Source organism: Lonchura striata, chromosome 5, assembly GCF_050655825.1.
Source record: "Lonchura striata isolate lonStrDom1 chromosome 5, ASM5065582v1, whole genome shotgun sequence".
Taxonomy (NCBI): Eukaryota; Metazoa; Chordata; class Aves; order Passeriformes; family Estrildidae; genus Lonchura; species Lonchura striata.
The window spans coordinates 69,572,150-69,595,063 of record NC_140707.1 but is presented as its reverse complement, the minus strand read 5'-3'; the positions used below and the strand labels follow the sequence as shown (position 1 = coordinate 69,595,063).

Here is a 22,914-nt window from a genome sequence, read left to right as displayed (position 1 = left end):
CAAAGGTCCTTTCCAACCAAAACTATTCTAGGATAAGTTAAGGGGAAATTAAAAAAAGCAACTCAGCTTATCTGCCAAGGTCATTTTCTGGTGCAGAGAAATCAATCAAACACTTCTGTCTCTCCTGCTCTTAGTTACAACCCATCAGGGATTTATTTTGGATTCACACCACTCTATACCAGCAGCATCTGGTTTATTTGCCTCCCAGAAAAAAATTTTAAGCCCTTTCTCAACTGTCTGTATAGAGAACTGCACTGACATGAATTTATTTATTCCTGCAAGCAAAAGTGGCTTTGCTTTGAAAGGAACTGAAACACTGAGCCTCCTACCTTATCTTTCAGCTTCTCCATCCAGCTTCTCACTGAAAAATAAGGAAAAATAAAAGCTGTAATCATGTTACTTCCATTAATTACTGACAAACGATAGTGATAACATTAAAATAGACAGCAATTAAATTGACAAGCTGATAAGGCTGAACATTAGATTTCCTCTTTTCTCATTCATGAGAATAAAGCAAATGCAGCAAATCAGCACAAGAAACTCTTGGAGTGAATTGGCAGGCAAGTAGCTCTCCTTTGGCTGAGCAATCACATCTTCAGAGTGAATTAAAAAGGAAAATAAAAACCAGGATTTCAGGCTGTGGATTTTTGACCATCACTTTTCATGCACACACTGGGAGAAAACCTTACAGTGCAGTTCTCCCCTTCCAGTGGCCTCCTCGGTGTGGATATTCTTCCCTGTATTTTGTATAGCCTGTAACGATGGTTAAAAATGTATTATTCACTGCCTTTTATTCCCCTGATTTTCTGGAAGAGCCACTGGCTGCTCTGGGAAGCTTCCAGAGGGCTGGGATGGCACTGGAGGTGCTAAATCACCAACCCAAGCAAATCTGTCCTGCCAGCACTGCGACTTTCTTCTCCTGACAGTTGAGTAAAACATGAAATATGACAGCTGGGAGTTAAAACTGTGTAATGGCAGGTGCTTTGGGATGGAATATTCACTGATCTCAAAGTGCTGCCAGGGCTCAGCAGTGGCTGCAGGAGTCACTAACACCACAGGGCACTGGCTGTGTCTGCACTGCACCCAGGGCAAAATGCCCACAGGGATCTGACAGGATTTTAACAAATTCCTGCTCATAGGTAAGAATCAATAAATAGTTAAATATTGGGGGTTTTGGAGGCTCAGCAAGTGTGTTTTATCAAGGATTCTCATCTCTCCAGGAGGACAGTGCTAAAGGCACAGGGGACTCTTGGATGCAGCAATGTCCTTCTGAGGGATATTTTTTCCAGAGTGTGTTAAATCCCAAATGTAACAGGTAGTTTATGGATTTAGACCTGATTTCCAAGCCTGCTTTCTTATGAAACGTCCCCTCAAAGCTTGAATTGGCAATATCAGTGTCTGCAGGTGCACCTGCAGCACTCAGAGCACCCTTCTGTGAGTGGGGAGGGGGCACAGGAGGGCCAGCAGCAAATGGTTATTTTATGTCTCAGATACAACACAAGTTCAATTGAATACTCCCTTTCAAGTGTTAGCACCACAACACCTTCCAAACAGAAGGATCCCAAAGTAGCTAAAGGTGAACACGTGTGAAAGAGGCACAGGTGCACTCATCTCTGATGAGGAGCTGAGAAAAAACAAAGATGAATTATCCAGGAGAGGGACACACACAACACTAGAAGAGAACAAGAGGTTTTGTTTTATCAGCTCTCCCCATCATTAGTCCTGGCCTGCATAGGCTGAGCCATGCAAAACTCAGTTTATGAAGGTGCCACCACAATCCTCCTCTGCCAGCCCAAGCTTGCATGCCCTGGATTCACAGAATCACAGAATGACCAGGTTGGGAGAGACCTTCAGGATCATCGAGTCCAACCCAGCCCCAGCACCTGAACCAAACCCTGGCACCCAGTGCCACATCCAGGCTTTGTTAAACACACCCAGGGATGGGGACTCCACCACCTCCCTGGGCAGCCATTCCAAAACTTTATCTCTCTTTCTGTAAAAAACTTTTTCCTAATATCCAACCTGTGTTTCCCTTGGCACAGCCTGATGGAATTCCCAGTGGAATCCCAGAGAGGAAGGAAACCCATGGCTGCCCCGGGCTGGGTCTGCAGGTGTGACACTGCCAGGAGGAGAGGTGACAGTGGCTCGGCCACACAGGGATTGGGGACAGATGCACCCCCAGTGCCCAGCTGAGAACAAAGCCTATTTTTACCCCTCTCCCAACAATTCCATGGGAGCAGTGATCTCATCAATAGCCGACCCATTTTCCTGCAGCTGAACAACGGCAGCAATTAACTCCAGAGTATTTCTGCCAAGGCAGAGGCAGGGGCTGAGCTAAGAATATTCCATTACCTATTTTTAATGAACACAGACTCTGGCTTTGTTCCCCTCTGCTCCACCACACAACAGCAGCACACCCGCCGGGGCCCACCAGCTCGATAGTACAAATCTTTATTTGCTATTACACATTTGTTTGTTATTAAACCCAGCCTTGTTTTCAGCCATGAGGTGCCTTTAGAAATCAACCCAGGCCACCCAGGGAAAAACAGCCCAAGGTGATTCTCCCTGACTCTCCAGGGGATGCATTAATGCAGCCACAGCCTCTGACCTCTGCTAGAGGAAAATAATGGCCCCAAATTAATGAAATTCAGAAACCTTCAATGCACTGGGAAGGAGCAGAGAGCATGGAGCTGTCCCAGCCAAGGTCCCAGACCTGCCAGGCTGGGGCCAGGACAAGTCAAGGAGCACTGGGTTACCATGAATTACAAACACTTCTCATGTCACCAAGGTTCTAACACCTGGCAGGAGATCCCAAGCCACCGTGCCACCAAAACTGAGAACCCTCTGCTCCAGTGATTTACCCATCTGTGTGTGGCTAGGAGACAGAGCATTATTCCAAGGTAGAATTGATATCTATGCTAAGCAGCTACCATCAATTAATTCTGGGCTTCAGACTCTAATTATGCAACAGAATCCATAATTAATATTCTGGCTTGGGAGAGGAACGCTGTGGCTGGCACCTTCCCATGAAAATGCAGCACTCTCCAAGAACACCAGGTGACTTGCCAGTGAGGGCAAGCAAATAATTAGTAAGAAATACACTAGTCCATGTATTTGTCATCATCCCCTTTATTCCTCCTTTCTCTGATCACTGAATGTCCTGAAGAAATTCCAAGAGTCTCTGGGTGTGAATGACTAACAAGTGTCTGCAGTGCTGGCTCATCTTCCACAGCACTTTTCGGATGGTCACTGCTCCAAACTCTCTGCCTCAGCTTAATTTTGATCCCTTGGTTTCATGGGGAGCTAAGTAAGATGAGTGTGGAGCACTTCTGCAAATTACATCCATAATCTGACATTTCCTCAGTGATTTATATAATGTCTGCATCTCTGGAAATTAATTTTAAATAACATATAGCTTAACATTAAGCCGGTCAGGAGTGCAGAGGAGGAGCATGCTTGTCTGGCACTGGCCTCAGAGCAGTGCAGGATGAATTCAGACAGCTACAGATGCAATGTTGCTATTTTTAGGCAGTTTTCTCCCCTTCAAAATGAGCAGCCAGTTAAAGAAGTGAGGCTCGTTTGCAGAGGTAAGCAGCAGCCTGGGGTGTCTGCCTGGCCCTTTTTGGTGGGAGCTGGCCCAAAGGGACAGGCACAACCCCCTGTGAGCAAAACCCTGCTGGAAGTTCAGGTTTTGGCAGATGTAGGCAGGAGGCTGAGGAGGGGACAGCAGGTGACACCTGAGGGTATATGGCACTGGATGCCCAAAATCAGAAGGTGCTCTGAGGTCTCCCCAGAGCCTTCTCCAGGCTGAACACTCCCACCTCTCCCAGCCTTTCTCCAGCCCTCAGAGCATCTTTGTGGTCTCCTCTGGACTCACTTGGGTCCCATTTATGTTGAGGCTTCCCCCCTGATCTCCCTCCCTGCTGCTGTTCTAAGGATTGTCCATCTTCAGACAAGTTCTTGTTCATTTTCCAGGTCTCCTGTGCCCCCCTGTGCCCTGGCAGCTGCAGGGGCTGGGTGCAGGAGCTTGGCTCTGCCTTTCAGCCTCACCACAAGGCACCACCAAATCTCTCACCAAAGGCTTTTCCCTGTTTCCCTCTCCACCTTCCTCTAAAATCAGGAGCACAAGTCCTCAGGGCCTCTTGCTTTGCCAACTTTTAGTAATCCTAATTGCCTAATTATCCACTCCAGTGCAATGATAAAGCTGTTTAATAATTCTGTTCTCTTCTCATTCATTCTCTCCCTTCCCAGATAAGAAAATGCAAAGACTTCTGGTGGAGATTTTAATCAATAATTCATGTCCTACTGCCATCAGTCGTGTCTCCCCACTCCCCTCTTGGAGGCCCTGCTGCTTTGTCTTGTCACTTTGGTTTCATCTAATCAGCTTGTTTTAATCATATCCTCTCTCTTAATCATCAGTTCAAGCAATTCTGTTTTTCCATGGCACATTATCACTCATCCCTGCAGATGTTGCTTGGTTTTCAAATCCAGAACTCCCAGCTTCATTCCAGAACTCCATCCTGCTACTGATGAAGGTTCATCCATCACCTTTCCTTTTAATAACTTTCCACCACAACCCCCAAACCAGTGGTGAAAATGTGGCACTGCCAGGGATGGGGGATCCTCAGCTTCTCTGGGCATCCTGTGCCAGAGCCTCACCACCCTCAGAGTCAAGAATTTTTTCCTTATATCTACTCCAAAGCTGCACCCTTTCAGCAAAGGAGAGCTGGTTAAAGTGCAGAAAATAAGGAAAAGATTGGTTACTTTCAATCAGTCTGTATATACCAAGCAACCTGCCCTGTTCCATTACAGATTTCATCCCTTTCTCTTGCAGGTTAAACTTTTTTTCCCAAATGAGACTTGTGAGAACAATTTTGCAGAAATGCTCCGTGCTTCATCTGCTCAGCTCTGACAACTTAATGGCACAAGGGTGCATCTGCTCCTTTCCCTTAAAAAAGCACAATTTTCAATTTACTTACTAGCACAAATAAATAATAAAAGAAAATGGCATCTGCCTGGAAGGCAGCATATTTTTAATTCCAGAACAACTACGCCTACCTGATGGGAATGTTGATGCATGAATTGCCCAACTCGAGAAGACTTGAACAGCTGGATAATCAAACAAATGACAAACTGACAATTACTATTTATGTTTTCAGATAAAAATTTTGCTTGGGTGAACTTTGAATTAACCCAGTGAACTTTAACAGCTACCATGGCACTGTCTGGCCCCTGAACTGCACCATCTACAGCCTTTTCCCTGTCTGTCCAGCTGCAACCCAAGCATGGCTGCAACCCAAGACTGCCCCAACCTGCCCAAATCTCTTGGAAAATAAATGGAAATGGGGAGACAACCCACCACACTCACCCAGGAAGCAGGAATTAAAATGGGCTTCCCATTTTGACACTCCTTTCCCCATGGACTTTTGACACTCCTTTCCCCATGGCATGAGGTTTGGTTCCTCCTTTCCCTTTTCCTTTGCACTTTTTAAGCTGTTTTCCCTTTATCTGCCCACAGTGAGTAGCCCCTTACTGAGGCTGGCAAAGGCACTGCCCTTGTGCCTTGGCATTTCTCTGTGAGCTCAGTTCTTCTGTGGGACCTTCAAAACACATATTGACATCTACACACAATTTGTTTCTCCCTCAGTGGCCCCGGACAGGCACAAGATGTTAAATCCAAGCCAAGGTACAAATCCTCCCATTATCCTAAAAGGCATCAGCAGGACATTGCTGTGAACTGGCTGTCACAATTTGTTGCATGATTAAATATTTACTGATCACACTGTGTTCAAAAGCTGTGTCTGCTCTGGGAGAGGAAATGCAAACTTTTTTTATGGAAATGTCAACACCTCTGCTGGAGCACACGTGGGATCAGCTTCTCCCTCACTCTGCCCTGGCACAGCTCCTGGAGAACCCACCCTGCCTCAGCTCATGGGCTTCTTGTGTGCTGAAAATATTCATATTCAGCAGCTTTCAGAGAAACACAGGCTCATATGGCTTAAAGGGACCTTAAAGACAGGCTTGTTCCACCCCCACACCTTCCACTATCCCAGGTTGATCCAAACCCCCTCCAACCTGGCCTTAGGCACTTCCAGGGATGAGGCAGACACAGCTTCTCTGGGCAACCTGTGCCAGGGCCTCCCCAGCCTCACAGCCAAGAATTCCTTCCCAATATCCCATCTAACCCTGCCCTCTGGCAGTTTGAAGCTATTCCCTCTTCTCCTCTCACTTCATGCCCATGTCCAAAGTGCTTCTCCAGCTCTCTTGGAACCCCTTGAGGACTTGGAAGGGGCTCCGAGGTCTCCCTGGAGGCTCCTCATCAAAGCTGTATCCTGCTGAAGATGAAAAATCTTTCTTTATCATGGGCCTTGACTTTGCAGCTTCAATAAACTTTTTAGGGTGGCATTTGTGTGCTGTTTATTTACATACCACTATCCAAATAGAACTACCTAGAAGCAGCAGCTGAAGAGACAGGTTCTATGAAAGAATGCTTTCCAGGCTTTTCCAGTGCTTTTTCCAGAGCACTGATACACCTCTTCCAGAGTATTTATGATCCCTGCACTCTCAATTCTAAAAGTTTGCTGTGCAATTATTTTTTTCTCAGAGGTCTCCAGTAAAAAATGTATTAATGGTTTATTCTTCCCGTGATTCAGGCACTGGAGCAGGTGAACTTCTTCGGTCAGTTTTCTTAAAAAGTCTGGGACAAGCACCATGGAAAAATCTTGGTCCCGACAGTTAAAATTTGGTAAAGTTATCAAGAACTAGAATACAAGAGTATAAATCCAACAAATTTAATGATTGGATTTCTTTCCCCAGCAAGTGCAGTCAAGGCCACGTTAGACAGGGCTTGGAGCAACCTGGGCTAGTGGAGGGTGTCCCTGGCCACCACCCTGCAGAGGGGTGTGAACAGAGAGGGTCTTTGAGGTCACTTCCAACCCCCACCATTCTGAGATTCCACAATCTCAACCTTACTGGCTGATTTTTGGAGAAGCTTCCAGGTGCACTGCAATCCTTATTTTGCAGATCCTCAGATGCTTAATTTCCTGATTTGTACAGGAAATTACCTGACAGTGGCCAAGGATGCAGCCATGGAAGAGAAACCCTTCCTCCTGCCAGCAGGGTCCCTGTTGTGCTGTCAGGGTGCCCAAGTCCCCTTGGGGTCAGAGGGAACCAGCAGGTCAAACATGGGGAAAACTGCACCCATCCCATCCCATCCCATCCCATCCCATCCCATCCCATCCCATCCCATCCCATCCCATCCCATCCCATCCCATCCCATCCCATCCCATCCCAGACACCAGAGCTGAGCTCACAAACCATGTGGGGATCTCTGTCCCTACCCCAAGCCAATATTTTAGCTCTTTGTGGCACCAAGTCCCTCTAAAATCACTGCTGGTTTTGAGGGATGACTGGAGGGTTTGACCCTGTAAATTTACAGGAAAAAAGCCCAAGAGGGAATTTGGTCCTGTGCTATCTTTTAATGCCCATTTTTCTCCAAGCCTGTTTTCTGCTCCATAACCCAGCAGCCTCTCCCATAGTCTGGTATAAGGCTGAACAGATTCTGGCAAAGACAGAACAGATTTTTGCAAATGAAAAACTGTTGCAGGGATGGAAGGAGTGGAAAAGGTGGAGAAGCTGCAGGTGGAGAGCACCTCACACATCCCCCTGCTCCAACAGCATCTCATTTCAGCTGGAGGACAGCAGCAAAAGGGTGCTGGCTGTTATGGTGCCTTGAGAGGCTACCTGGAAAGAGGCTGGGCAGAGCTGAAGGAATAAAGGAGGGATTTATTAAAAGGCCCTCAAGGGATGCACCTTGGGCAGTGCAAGAGCCCAGCTGCGGCTCTAACTAAGATCAACCCAAGATGGACCCCAAGTCATGAGTTTTCACACTTTTATAAGATTTGGCCCATTTCCATATTGGAGTTAATTGTCCAATTACAGCTCCAGGTTGTGCAGTCCCATCCTCCCAGGCTGCTCTCCTCAATTCCTGTTGTTTGCACTTTTTGGGGCTGAAGCTGCAGCAGTGTCCGTGGTTCTGGGGCTGGAAAAGGATTGTTTTGTCTGACTACACTGTGAGGAGAACTTGCTGACACTTTAGATGAAGTTCAGAGTCACACACTAAGGCAGTCCAGAATCTGCAAAATGTGAAAGCTAAAACTTAAGGCATCAGTTATTTGATTAAACACCTTCCAAATCTCCAGCTGAAGCCACGTGATACTCCCCTATACTGAGAGGAGAGGGCATTTCTCATTCAGCCCTCTCTAAATGCAAACCACAGAGATCTTCCTGCCCTCCTGACAAAGCTCATGGCCTTATCTACTTTAAAGCATCAGCAACTACACTGCAAAATTTCTTTTTGTGCTTCAGTTTATGTCTGATATTAATCAGGCTCGGAAAAGATTCTTGGTTTGCTTTTTTCCTTCCATAAAGAACAAAAGTAATTTTCAGAATCCTATTTCCTGGGACACTATATGAAGGATTTGCCAGCAGCAAGGGCTGAAATAGGGAATTTTCCATTTCTGTGTTAAAAAAAAAATGATATCTTTTTCTTATTTCAAGTTTTGGCCTTTATTTCATCTGTCAAGATGCAGCACTCCCCATGAAATGACATAAAGATCAATAAAGGACTAAATGGTTGGAAACAAAAACGATGGAATTGACCTTTGAAGGAAAAAACAGGTATTAGACTGTGTTTTCAGCCAACAGTTATTCCACTAATTAAACCACAAAGCCCTGAGCATCGATTAGATGCTAAAAATAAGATCTGATTATCACAGAAACTCATTTTCCTGCAAATCTTGGGAAGAGCAGCATTGTCCAGTGTTAGTCACAAAAAGAAAATGAACTTGCTTATGTCTGCCAACAGGACAAGTCTTATCCCAGTCCTTCTGCATCCAGAACTGAGCAACAATTCCCACTGTGATTCTCTTGTGATCAAACACCAAATGGAGCCTTTAAGCTCCTGACACCTGTCCCTGAGTTCTTGTATAATTGTGGGCAAGTAAATTGATCTCTTATTCCATTTCCCATCCTTACTGTGGGAATATTAAGGATATAATAGATCATATCTAGTAGGTCACTTGTGTTTCTTTCCCTTGTGTCAGAGCCTCTTCCTCCATAGTTTAATAGCCCCTACTGGCTGTGGGATGTTCTGGGAGCTGAAACAGTACAAATCCTGAATCACAGTAAAATGGGATTTTTTGGAAACAAATGTTCTTTAGGATGCCATTATTTTAAGCATCCAGTTCCAATCCTCCTGCCATGGGCAAGGAAACCTTCTACTGTCCCAGGATGATCCAAGCCCCATCCAACCTGGCACCTGGAACACTGCTGAGTGCTCTGGGAAAGTCACTTCATGTCTCTGAGTTGGCTCCCCAAATGCAGAAGAGGGTTAATGGCATCAGCTGCAAGGCCTGTTTGCATACTATGACTTGTAGGCCCCTCCCTAGAGCTGCACAAGGGGATAATTATTCAGTTCTTCTGTTTCTAAACATGCCAGTGCTTCATGAGCATTGGAAAATGATAGTATCTTGTTTGCCATAAATGCAGTAATTATAGCTAAAACTCTTCATTTACATGGAAATGACAACAAATTAGAATCAAGCATCTACAATTAGGGTAAAAAGCCACAGCAATTTGTTATTCTTCACAAGAAATCATTTTTCACATCATTTACTGGGAAGGAGGTCTCATTATATAATGATATTTAGCTCTTCAACTGCTTTGCAGTTTATTAATTGCACTCACAACAGTTCTCTAATATAAACAAGCATCTTCATCTGCTGGCTGGGAATGCAAGGCGGGCAGCAGTGACAGGATGCACCCAGCTCTGCAGTGTCCAGCCCAGGAGGGACATTGACCTGTTGAGTGGCTCCAGTGGAGGCCACCAAGATGATTTGAGGGATGGAGCCCCTCTGCTGGGAGGAAAGGCTGGGAGAATTGGGATTGTTCAGCCTGGAAAAGAGAAGCTTTGGGGTGACCTCACTGTGGCCTTCCAGCACCTGAAGGGAGCTGACAGCAGAGGTGGAGAGAGACTTTTTACAAGGGCCTGGAGGGACAGGACAAGGGGGAATGGCTTCAAACTAACAGAGAGCAGGGCTAAATTAGATGTTAGGAAGAAATTGTGAAGGTGGGGAGGCCCTGGCTTCTGCCCCTTCCCTGGAAGTGCTCCAGGCCAGGCTGGACAGGGCTTGGAGCACCCTGGGATACTGGCAGGGGGGTGGAACTGATGCCCTTTAGGGTCTCTTCCCACCAGAACCATTCTGTGATTCTCTGTTTCTATTTACAGCCAAATAGAGACCCAAAGCCAGCAAAGAAAAGAGAGGGAAAACATGAAAATATCTTCAGCACAGCTGTAATTCCGTGGTAATTTCTCAGTAATAACAACCCAGACACCTGATGATGGCAATCAAATAAAAAGGCTTCACTGAGACTATGCTGGCTGAGGAGAAAGCAAGTCTGACAGGCAAAAGATCTTGCAGGAGGCAGAATGTGACTTCTTCTGGTCTATCCAAGTGAAGGAGCTACAAATACAAGGAGCTACTGTCTGTTTGGGCAGACAAAAGGTGGAGAAGGCAGCTCCAATTTAACTTGCATGGGGAAAATGGGCTGATTTCAAACACTTCAAAAGAACTCTGAAGGGAAGTGCTTTGAAGATGAGGAGCAATTTTGATTATTGGCTAGATGGGCAGCTTCAAGGTGTGGGTTATGGTAGGACCTGGCCTCTTTTGATCTGCATTTCAAAAGAGCACAAGGCCAAATTCAACCCCCAGACAAGCAAACCTGGTTTCATACTGTACTGGCAGGAGTCAGCAGGAAACTGCAGCAGTGCCTGGCCACCACCTGGGAGTCTGCAGCTCCTGATTCCCCTTCAGATTTTACCCACCCCTGAGAGAGATGCCCTGGCTTGAGAGGTTAAACACCAAACTAAATGCTGGAATCTGAAATTCAGGGAATTCTCAGAACTTTGGGCCTGTCAAGCCAAAGCTTAGAATTAAACAGAGGATTTAATCTGAGATCTTGGAAGAGGCTTCCAAACTTAAGTGCTAGAATAGAGAATGTGGATTTATAGTTTAAAGCAGAGACACGTTAAGCTAAGTGGAGGAAAGTTTAGAGTTTTAAAGTTTAAGATATAGAAAAAATAAAAGCAGTTACAAAGGTAAATAAGGAGTTTAGAATGCAGAACTATAGGTTTGTCATAATATGACTGGCAAGAAAGCTTACACTGTGCAAGAGTCCATAAGACAAAATATTTAAGGATTGGGTCAAAAACATAAATATCCTTGTTGGCAGTGTTTCATTGGTCAAAAAATCCTTAAAAGGTCTTGTAACTAAGGGTCTTGTGACCTTCTGAGCCATGCAGTGAAGATGTGAGCCAAACTTATCCTTCCTGCCTGTGTAGAAGATAAGAGAAGTAAATCTCATCATCTAAAAAACTCAGAGGTCCTGTCTCTGACTCATTCAGAAATTCTTCCAAAATCCCCATAACTAAGCACTAGCTCTACCTCCACATCCCTCTGGTCTTGTACCTCCAACCTAGGTCCTCATATAAGAAGTTTGATTGCATTGGAGAGGCTGTTCCAGGGGCTGCTGTGAAGGAAAACCTCTCTTTTCTCTGCACCACCTATCAACAGTTATGGGTGAGATTTGCAGACAAATTAATATCCCAAAATCTTGGTGACATTTGCTGCCACCCACTGAACTTTATAAAATCACCAGCACCTCCCAGACAAGCCCTGCACAGCCCTGCAGTGAAAGGGCTGATTTATCCTCACATCCTCTGCTATCCACACTTCCCATTTATTTCCCAATGGCACAGAGCACTGCTCCTGTGTACTCCAGCCTGTGTAATGTGATATATCCCAAACACACACCCAGTGCTGTGGCACTCTCCCATCCCACTCCTTCCACTCAGAAGTGAACAGATCTGGAGTTTCTCCAAGCAGATGGAGATTATCAGTAACAATTTACTTACCCTGAATGGGCATTACCCTGATTGGAACAGGTCAGAGCCCACTTCTGATTAGGACAGTGATATGATGTGGCTCTAAGAAGATATTTTAAGCATCTCTGAGTGAACTCCTGATTTTGCTGCCATCATCTGTTCAAATAATGAAGGACCAATTTGATACAAGAGAACCTTCACAACATTATCTGGATAAAGCCTCAGAGGTCAATCTGCTTTCAAAGTGGCAGCAAATATTGTTTATGATCTAAGTGCTGAGGGACACTTGGTACTGCTTGCTTTCCAAAGACCACCAAGTGGGCTAGAAAATATTCTGTTGGCTTGACAAGGGTGGTCTCAGCCCTCTAGGAAGACAAACTCTGCAGAGAGAGACACAGAAAGAAATCACTGACAAACCAGAAGGAAGAAATAAGCAGAGGACACTTTCTAAACTCATTTTTTATAGTGGTCTGATTGCACTGAGGTTTTAATAGGAGAAGATATTTAGATTAGTTATCAGGAAGAAATTCTTGATGCTGAGGGTGGTGAGGCACTGGTAGAGCTTGCCCAGAGAAGCTGTGGCTGCCCCACTCCTGGAGTGTTAAATCCAGCTTGGATGGGGCTTGGAGTAACATGGTCTAATGGAAGGTGTCCCTGCACATGGTAGGGGGTGAAACAAGGTGAAAGTCTCTGATTCACGAGTTAACTTCTCTTATTTTAGCTCCAAGGCTAACAAATATTAGCAAGGAAAGAGGTTGGGGTTGTCAAAATCTCCCCTTAGTCTTCTAAAGGAGTAGCTGCAATGCTTTTGTTTTTAACTGCAAATATTCTACACAGGGAATTCCCAGGGGAAAAGCTGCATTTTCCACAGCACAAACAAAACCACTATGGGCCACCTGAAATTCTTTGTAGGTACAGAAAACAGTGAAACTGCAGAGCACTTCTGAAATTTGGTCCTAAACATGAGAAGCAGTCTACTGTCCTTACCCTGCAATATTGTGAATCAATTGACAGATTTGGGAATAACTGAATAACCTAGTTACAGGTTGGACTGACAGACCCAAAGAACTATTGACTCAAAGCAGTTCATCACAACATCCTAATTTACCAATCTCTCCAGTCTGACAAAAGCTGTTTGTCCACTTGAACCCAAAGGGATACAGGAGCTGAAGTCTCATTTTTAAAGTCCATTTCAAAGAGCCAAACAGATCTACCAAAACCAAAGGAGCAACAACCCACACATTTCCATGTGAGCTGTTGGACCCATAACCAGCTTTGGGAATCCACAGGTAATTTATGCATTCAGGAAAATTTCCATTTGGTATCTGGGAACAGCAAACAAGACCCTGGGAAGCTGAGCAGAGCAAACCTGGTGCCTTGCTGGAAATGCCATGACTTTCTGTGCTATTGCACCAGCTTCTCTGCCTTGAAGACCTGAGAGAAAATCATGCAGGAGGGGAATTAACTCAGTCCAACAGCAACTGCAGGGCAGCCTGAGCACAAAACAAAACATGCAAAGTCCTCATCCAGGGAAGGGGATGACACAGATTTCCACTGAATTCTGCACTGAGCTGCCTGTCTTTGGTCTCTCAGTTAAACTATTGACATCTCTGATTTCAGTACAGAAGTGTTTTATGTGGAGCCTGGTTGTGGGAAACGGATTTGTAGAGAATTCTTAAAGTTTGACAGAAAGCTTACATAGTATTTGTATGTAAACTTTGAGGTAAGAAATGCTGACTTAGAAATGCTGTGCAATAGAATAGACATTGTTGAGAGAGAAATTGAACTAGAAACAAGTTTCAAAGGATGGCCTTGCAAATAAAACTAGATACTTTAGAGAAATAGAACTATGAAAGATGCATTGTAGTAGGACCCATGAGGGGTAATTTTAGATGATTTGCTTTAAGGCATTTACAGCATGGGGTGACTAAAGCTGATAGGCCAAGAAACACTTATAAAGATATTGTAATTAAGAAATAGTTGGCTTCTGATTGTGATGGTGTGAATTATAACATCTGTATTGTCTCACCCTTCATATAAGACTGAAAATAGAATAAAAGTTTTTTAAATGCTTCTCTGGGACAGAAAAGGGCATAATCCAACAAAATTGGTGTTTTGTGTGAGGAACAAAATATTGGTTAGTTTTGTGTTGTAAAATTGTATAAAGGCATGAAAGCTCGTGAATTCACCTGGTGAATTTAAAAGACACTGGAAGTGCTTTGCAAGGTCCTTTCCCTTCCTGAGTCACAGCTCCCTGCCAGTCTGCAAAACCAGACAGGTTTTGGGTTTTCTGTCCCCAGCCTGGTTATGGTGTAGGGGGAACCCTGTGCCAAAGGAAGAGAACATAAGGATGGTTGTACTGGACCAGGTGAGCCCCACATCCCATCTCTGAAGGCAGATGCTCCCAGAGAAAGGCAAACAGAGCTGATACTGCCCTTCCTCACTCTCCTACCTGCACCAATTCTCTGCTGAACCAGGACTCACAGCCTCCCACTTCAGCAGGCTTCGATGCACATTTTTGTCCTAGCAACTGTGAATATTTAATGAGCAAAATGTAATACAGGAGGGAGAGACTGAGTTTCCTGTAATTAATTTCTCTTGTTGTGAGAGCTGAAAGGCCACCTGGGACCACACACACACACGTGATAAATGCTCTACAAACATGCAAAGACGAGCCAGGATCTGCCCAAAAGCAGCCAAAAGAATGACCACAGAGGACTGGAATTGTCCCATCTGTGAACACCAGGACTCAAGCACAAGGTGGGGAAGTGATTTGCTCCAGGACTTAGATAAAAATGCAACCCTGGCTGTAATGATGTGAGGCAGTTTGGGCCAGAGCCAAGGTCAGGCTGGCAGTGACCAAGAGCATTTTTCTAGGAAAAGTTTACGATGGGACAGCACACAGCAACACTCCCCTTGCACATCCTCCTGTCACTCTGGGGTTCTGGACAATAACTCTGCAGTCACTGCTTGCACAAAATCCCATTTCTCCTCTGGTTATCCATGTTAATTTATCCTTTGGATTATCCTCCTTTTTCCTCAACCCCTTTATATCTCTGCTGCATCCCTTTCCAGATGCACAGAGGGGCAGAATGGCACAGAGTATTCAGAGTTAAAATGCTGGTTATAATTTTTCTCTCTGTTCTTTATCCCCTCACATCCCTCCAGGCCTGTGCTCTTACTATATCATCCTCCCCTTTCTCTCATAAGGATTTGGAGCAGAGGCTTTGCTTTAATTTCTCCTTTTTGCCACAAGTCCCCAGTTTGCCATTGAAATTCACTCTCTTGTGGTTACAGGACTAACAACAAAAACAACTCTCAGCCTAAATTTCCCCCTGGAACTTGACTGTCCCTTGGATGTTCTCCAGGATTTCAGAAACAGCATCTAAGCTTTCTTACTTACCCAGGCATAAATAAGCTCTGTTTACCCCATGGATTTACCCTGAGCATTAACACCCACCCATCCCAGCTCAGGGGGACTGTGGGGAACATCTTAGATGGGGAACATCTCTGCATCCCTGCTCAGGGCTGGGGACAGGGTAGGATGGGACCAACACCCATCACCTGGGAACCCTGCTACTGAAATCTGCTTTTAGAACCATAGAAATACAGAATTGTTTAGGTTGGAAAAGCCATCTAAGATCACCAAGTCCAACCATTCCCCCAGCACTGCCAAGGTCACCTCTAACCCATGTCCCCAAGTGCCACATCCAGATCTTTTAATCCCTCCAGGGATGGGGACATCACCCTTTCCCTGAGCAGCCTGGGCCAGGGCTGGACAATGCCTTGGTTAATGAATATTTCATAATATCCATAATAACTCCTATGCAGTGAAGAGCAGAGGAGGGAAATACCTGAGCTGTCAGGCCATCAGAGGGGACTCCAGCACCCTCAGGAGCAATCCAGGTGGCTGCTGGACCTCTCCTGGCTCATGCCAGGGAGATGAGGACAGGGGAACTCTCCTGCCCACTCACACTATGAAATAAATCCAGGGAAACTGCTGGCAGGAGCTTGAAGAACATTCAGATTATATTAAAAAAAAAAAAACAAAAAAAAACCCACCAAAAACAAACCAGAAAGTCCTACTGTTCTTTAAACCCTCATGTTCAGAGCCCACACAGAAGTGACTAACTAAACCTTAATAATTAATCACTGCTGCTGCTAATTAGTGCCACTGAATGTGCTTTTCCTCCTGCAGGTGACTCCACATTCAGGGCTGCCTGCTCTGGTTTGGAGGGATGGTGCTGCAGCATCTCAGAGAACCAGCAGGGCTGGGAAAACCTCCAAGATCATCAAGTCCCCCTGTCTGTGCCACGTCCATGCCCTGGCCCAGGAGCTCCCACCCGCTGCAGCCACAGCTCCAGGGACATCCCTGGGGACAGAATCCCCTGCAGTGCCTTGGGAAGGAGTCCTGGAGCTGCATCCCAAGCCCTGCACTGCCCCAAAGGCATTTCTGTCTGCTTGGTGCTCTCCGAGTGATCTGGCAGGGGCTGAGACATTCAGCCTGGCCCAAAAAACCTCTGTGGCTCTTGCTCTGAGCTTGTCAGGAGGCAAAGGCTGAAATCAGACACAAGGAGCCACTGATGGTCCCAGAAAAGATCACAGATCCCTCTGCAGCTGCAGGGCTGTGGGATCAGAGCATTCAACAAAGCAATGCTGAGTTTTGCCAGCTCAGATTCTGGCTTTGTCTGCTCTGTTAAGACATGCACCTTAGCAAAACATGCTCCTGGCTGCCTCTGTCTACCAAAAGTTAAATTAACTCCCTGCCTCTCCTGCTCCAGACTGCAATTAAAGAATCACAGGGTTGTTTAGGTTGGAAAAGTCCATCCAGCTGTACTGGAGCAGGGCTGACTGACCATGGAGTCACTGCAAACTGTGGCTGGAGAGGTGAAGCAGCACACACAGGAACATGCTCTGGCTGTGGGAGAGCAGCTAGAACCAGAAAGCAATGCTTCCCTCAGGGTACTCACCAGGTCTAACATGATATTTGACCCTCTAGCCAACACTCCCTAAAACTTAAAAAATCAAAAGAGACTCTATTTAACCAGGAAATTAAGTTGTATTTAACAGAAAATTACAAAACCCACAAGGAAGTTATTTTCCTGGCAGGATATTTATACTGCACCCTATCTTATAATTTTCCTGAATTTTCTTATGGGTAGTTGTAAGGAAAGCCAGGATGGAGCAAGGCAAACTCCCTCACTCTCAGGAAGAAACAGCTTCTGGTGGGACTGGAAGGGCAGACACTGAGATCTCTCCTCAGCACACACCAAAGCCATTGAGGGGTCTTGGAAATCCTCTGCTGGTGTTAGACTCATCCCAGAGTGCACAGAAGGAAATGCTGGAATAACTGGCACACTCAAAAAAGCACAGGAGGGTCACGGAGATGCCACACGTGCCAGGGGTGGCTTCCTGGGCCATGCTCCTGACAGGGACCCTGGAGCATCCTCTGGATCACCTGGGCATGGGCATCCCTAAGCTGGTGTGAGGGATGCAACAGCACATCCAGCTTGAGGGGACAGTGACAGTAGCACAGCAGGTGACACTGCTAAAGAAACAAGGACAAGGAACACAAGAGTGAGCAGTCACTCCTGCAAAACCACACACCTGAGTGGTCAGAGGGGGAAGGGGGATTTGGGAAAAGCAGCCTCAAAAAGGACTCAGACTGGAGAATCTCCTGGCCTCACTTCACAGTGATAAAGCCTCAAGCACAGATGGTGCTGCTGGTATATTAAAATAAATGATAGGCTATCAGGGAGCAGCCTGGCTGAAACTCTTTATTACAGCCCAGGCTCGGATGTGGCTGTGATTAGAATTACTTAAAAACAAGGGGGGGGAAAGAAAAAAAGAAAGCAAAAGCCTCCAGTAATTCTCACCATATCGACCCCTGTCTGTGATTAATGTTGATACTCAGCATCTTTGCAAGACAACAACTGCTGGAGGTTTGAGGTAATTATTTCATTGTCAGACAAAAATCAGAGCAATTTGCTTATTTCCAATATATGTTCCTAACTCACTCTCAGGCAGAGCAGAAATTCTACATATATATATATATATTATATATAATAGAGAGAGAGCATCCTTCCAGGATATAACTCGGATCTCCTTTGATTCTTAAGGGATCTTAATCAGAGGGAACAGCAGAGGGGAGACAGGTTTAGCATCAGTCATTTGTGGTTTGCACTGTCCAAGCAGAAAGTGCATCTACATTCTCATTAGGAAGGAACATTTTAAAATTACCCTCTCCATAAATTACCCTCTCTCTTCCTGCTACTTGTTGCAAAAAGCTCTTTTCCTCCATTTTTCTCTCACCAGTCTGCCATGGGGCCAACGTTTTAACCCCAAAGATCAGCCTCTGACGTAAATCCCCAGAAGGACAGAGGCAATTCAAGGCTGATGGACTTCACATTCCCCTCTCTCTGTTTTTTGAATGCCATGAAAACAGTATAGATCACTATTAGAAAATAAATGTGATTTCTCCAATGTAAGGACAAGCCTCTTTTTACATGGCAAAGGCCACCCAGACAGGCACAGGGAGGGAAAATGAGTAACTCTCACCCAGGGAAGGCACAGCCCTGCCTGGGCTCTTCAATCAAGATAAGTGACTGCTAAAGTCCAAAGGGAGAGAGGGGCCCAAAACCAGCTCCTCTGCCTAAATGGAGCCAAGTTTTCTGACATGTAGAAGCTGAAGGGTGGCAGAAAAGGCAAAGCACACTGAGAAGTGACATATGTGTACATTGCAGGGATGGGAAAGGACAGGATTACTGCAGACTAAAGAGAGAGCAAAGACACCATGATTTACATTCCAGTGGGGCTGACAGGCAAGGAGAATCCTTGGTAATCCAAGGCAGCTGACAGCCCAGAAGGATTCCTGCCTCCCCGTGCTGTGCAGGAGCCTGGATGGTGTTTGGGCAGCAGATGCAGCCCAGCCTTTGGAGCACAGAATTCTGCACTGGCTAATGGATCCTATCCTTGAATCCAGGCAAAAAAAAAAAACCCAAGATAAATTACCTGGAGTAGCAAATGCCAAGTCATGCTCCCAGGTACTAACTCTGACACATCCTGACTTTAAAGGATGTGTCAAACAGATGGATGGAGGCAGACAGCTGGGGGAGGTCAGAAAGGCTCAGACCCGTGCCTGAGTTCCCCAACTTTGCTTTCTTGAGCTGACAAGGAGCAACTGGAGGTGCAGCAGAAAGCCTTTTAGGAGTCTTCCTGTGCTGGGAAAGTCCAGAAGCCTGGTGCTGCTGCAGCTGCCCTTCTGTGCTACCCAGCAAGCCAAGGAGGGAGAATCTCATAGCATCATTAACACTGGAAAAGATGACAAAGTTCAACCACCAACCCAGCACCAACCACCATTTCCATCACTAAACCATATCCATGAGTTTTTTCAACACTTTCAGGGCTGGTGAAACAATAATTTCTGTGGGCAGCCTGTTCCAAAGCTTGACAAATTTTGGTGAAGAGTTCCCCTTAGTAAACCTTCCCTAAAGCTCTCTGTAACAGACATCACCCAAGACTCCCCTACCTGAGCTGTGCAGGGAAGTCTTCCACCAGAGAAGCTGCTGAATCCTCCTTGCAGGTATTTCAGGGAATTTTTGCCTAGCAGGGTAGTGGGGATTAGGACAGGCAGGATTGGCAGCAGCCCTCAGACCTGGATTCATCCATTGGAAACTTACCCCAGTCATTGGGACCTCTCACACCAACCATGGTGACCAAAATTCTCTTTCCCCTCCCACAGCCTGGCAGATGATTTCTCCATGCCAACTCTCTCTGTGGGGATTTTTGAAGGAATTTTGAATGAGTTAGAGATGGTATCTCTGAGTTTTTTAGATTATGTGATTTATTTCTGTTATCTTCTACACAGGCAGGAAGGGTGAGATCGGCTCATATCTTCACTACATGTTTCAGAAGGTCACAGGATTTTTAGTTACAAGACTTTTTAAAGATTTATTGACCAATAAAATACTGCTAATAAGTATATTTGTGTTTTTGACTCAATCCTTAAATATTTTGTCTCATGGACTCATGCAAAGTGTAAGCTTTCTTAGCCGATCATGACACACAAACCTACAGTACTGCACTCTAAACTTCTTGTTTACCTTTGTAAGTGATTTTTTTTTTTCTATATCTTAAATTCTAAAACTCCAAGCTTTCCTCTTCTTAACGTGTCTCTGCTTTAAACTATAAATCCACATTCTGGTTTCTAGCACTTAAGTTTGGAAGCCTCTTCCAAGGTCTCAGATCAAATCCTGTGTTTAATTCTAAGCTTTGGCTTAACAGGCCCAAAGTTCTGAAAGTTCTCTGAATTTCAGATTCCAACTCGCTCCAAACTGAAGAAAAAGAAGCAGAAATGCCATGGATGGACAGGATCTCTTCACTCCCTGCAACAGCCAGTAACTTCAGTTTAATACATTGTCTGATGGGGCTCCATCTTTTCTGTGGGCAGGCAGAGCCAAAAATGAGAAAATGTCTCTAAATCCTCCCCCAGCTCCTGGAGGCAGCACTTAATGGCTGGGAACAAACGGGCTCAATCTTCCTCTGGCACAGGTTTAACTGGATGCATAAACATTGTGGAAGGGCTGGTGTTTCAAAGTGATGCATCCAAGGATGTTTTAGTGCTGCTGTTTCCCAGTGCACTCCAACAAAAACATCAGGGTAAAATATCAGCCTGATTATTGTCAGCAACAGCTTCATGTCACTATTTCTGCTGGCTGAGCTGGGAATCACCAAGGCACCCTCCAATCTTCTGATTTACTCAGAGGACCACAGGATTGTTTCGTTTGAAAAGCCCTCAAAGATCAAAGCCCAACAATTTCCTCAGCACCTCCAAGGCCACCACTAACCCGTGTCCCCAAGTGCCACATCCATACAGCTTTTAGATCCCTCCAGGAATGGGGACTCAATTGCTTCCCTCATCTCTATCCCCTTCCCTTAGCCTTGATTTCTGCCTTGAGGACAAGAGCTGAGGTGCTTCCAGGAGGAAGGATGTGGCTCCAGCTCATCAGGGGGATGCTCTGTGGTTGGAATCTCCTCATCCCAGCTCACAGAGCAGACACACCCGTCCTGTCTCCTCTTGGAAACACACTGGCCTCATTCCCAGGGGCACAGCAGTCTTGTGCTGGATGGAAAAAGGGAAGAGCATAAAAGGGTTGTAGGGCAAGACCACAGGGCTCAGACTTCTCTAAGTTTTGTGTCTCCTGGAAGGTCCCACTGACCAAGATCCCAGCACAGGGACGTGCAGGGAGCCAGCAGGTTGAAGAAAGAAGGAGTATTAGAGAGACACACTCCCCAAACCACCTTGGAATTAGATCTGATGAGGAGCAAAAGCCATCTCTGATGTGAATTGTCCCCTCCTGGGAGCTGCTCTGTTGTTATAAAGCAAATGTCATCCCGAGCTGGCAGAGAGGAGCATCACTGCTCACAGACAGCATGCAGAATTCCCTTGGACAAGACAAACCTGATTAAATATGAGTCTGCTCCAGGATTAAGATGCAATCATGAACAATCTCTGAAGTAAAAAAGAAGCAATTCCAAAGGGAGGGCACATCCCTCACGAGGGACTGAAACCTGAGTTAGGCATAGATTGGTGCTGGGAGCTTCACTGCTGCTTGGGAGAGGGAAGGGGTGGCTAGCAAGGAACATATGGAACAGCATAAATTATTTGGAGCACCCAGAAAGACAGGAAGAATAATCATCTCTGTTCCTGAGACTGCTCATTTCTGTCTGCAGCCATCTGGAACCCAGACCCTGAGTGGCCACAAAACTCCCATAAAGACCTGTGATGGGGCAAGGCCACGGAGGGCAGGATTGCTGCAGGCAGCTGCACTGGAACACGTAGGGAAGGAAAATTTGCTGGTTTCTCTCCTCATCCTGGCTCCTTCCAGCCTCTCCCACCTGAAATTCCTATGGACTGTCAGGATGGTGACTCTCTGAGTGGCCACTCCAGGGAGAAATGCAGGTGTGCACATCCTGCCTCCAGAAGGGAAAGGCAATGCCCAAGCACTAATTGAACTCCCCTCCTTCAAATCCCCACTCTGCAAAGGCTCCCTGGTGAAACCAGAGGGGTCACTGGACCTCTCCGTGGTTTTCTCACCACCTTTAAAACACAGATGAGCCTTCCCAGGGTGATTAAGGAGATAAATGCATAAAAGATTAAAAGGCACTCTGATGTTCCAATGCCACGAGCTGTAAGAGTACTTAAAATAGATCCATTTGGGGCAGCAATTAAAGAACATATTACTAATTTCTGAGCCTCAGCTCCTGCCTTCCTAATGCTGGTTATTTTTGCCCATAAAAGCATTAATCCTATCTTCCTGTTAAAATGACATTTCAAACATTCATCATCTTCTACTACTGTCCTTCTGCTCCTCTGCCTCACCATCATTAACCAGAGGCATCTGTTATATGGTTTATGCAGTGTAATTTGTGACCACAGATCTGCAATACAACGAGAGCTATTTTCTCTGTAAGTACCTGCTCAGAGCTGCAAATATTTTTTATCCATTATATTAAAAAAAAAAAAATCACATTCCAGAAGTGTGTTTATTATGCAAGTGTCTTATCATTACCTGAGAGAGTTATACAACCTTCCATTACAGTAAGTATTAATGTCCTAGCCACAGAAGCACACGAAACACAAACATGGTTTATATTTTGGAAACTACATGTTGAGAATTATATTGTCACACTTCATAACTTCTTCCTATATTGCTGTTTGTTTACTGTTTTTGGGGTTTTTTTGTTTAATCTCTAAATCCTATCCTCAGGGAGGGTTCAAACTCCCCTGTGTACAATTCCTCCATGGGTAGGTGGAAATCAAAACCAAATGCTGTGGAGCCAGGCAGCTTTTCACAAACTGCAATCCTGTAATGTGGTTTTTCCATGAACAGGTGGATGCAAAAAACACCCCAATGGGTCAGCTAAAAAAAGGCAGACCTGGACAAAAATGGATTTAGGTTAAAACAGAG

At 45.4% G+C, this 22,914-nt stretch overlaps 1 protein-coding gene across 4 annotated transcripts in view; it reads right to left on the bottom strand.

Moving 5' to 3' along the window:
- Positions 1-22,914, bottom strand: part of ARMH4 (armadillo like helical domain containing 4) — a 60,645-nt gene that overhangs the window by 7,665 nt on the left and 30,066 nt on the right. For all 4 annotated transcript variants that reach the window (XM_085580975.1, XM_085580973.1, XM_021534646.3 and 1 more), the window contains exon 6: positions 330-361. In XM_085580975.1, the coding sequence (XP_085437101.1) occupies positions 330-361 (32 nt within the window). The remainder of the gene's footprint in view (positions 1-329; positions 362-22,914) is intronic.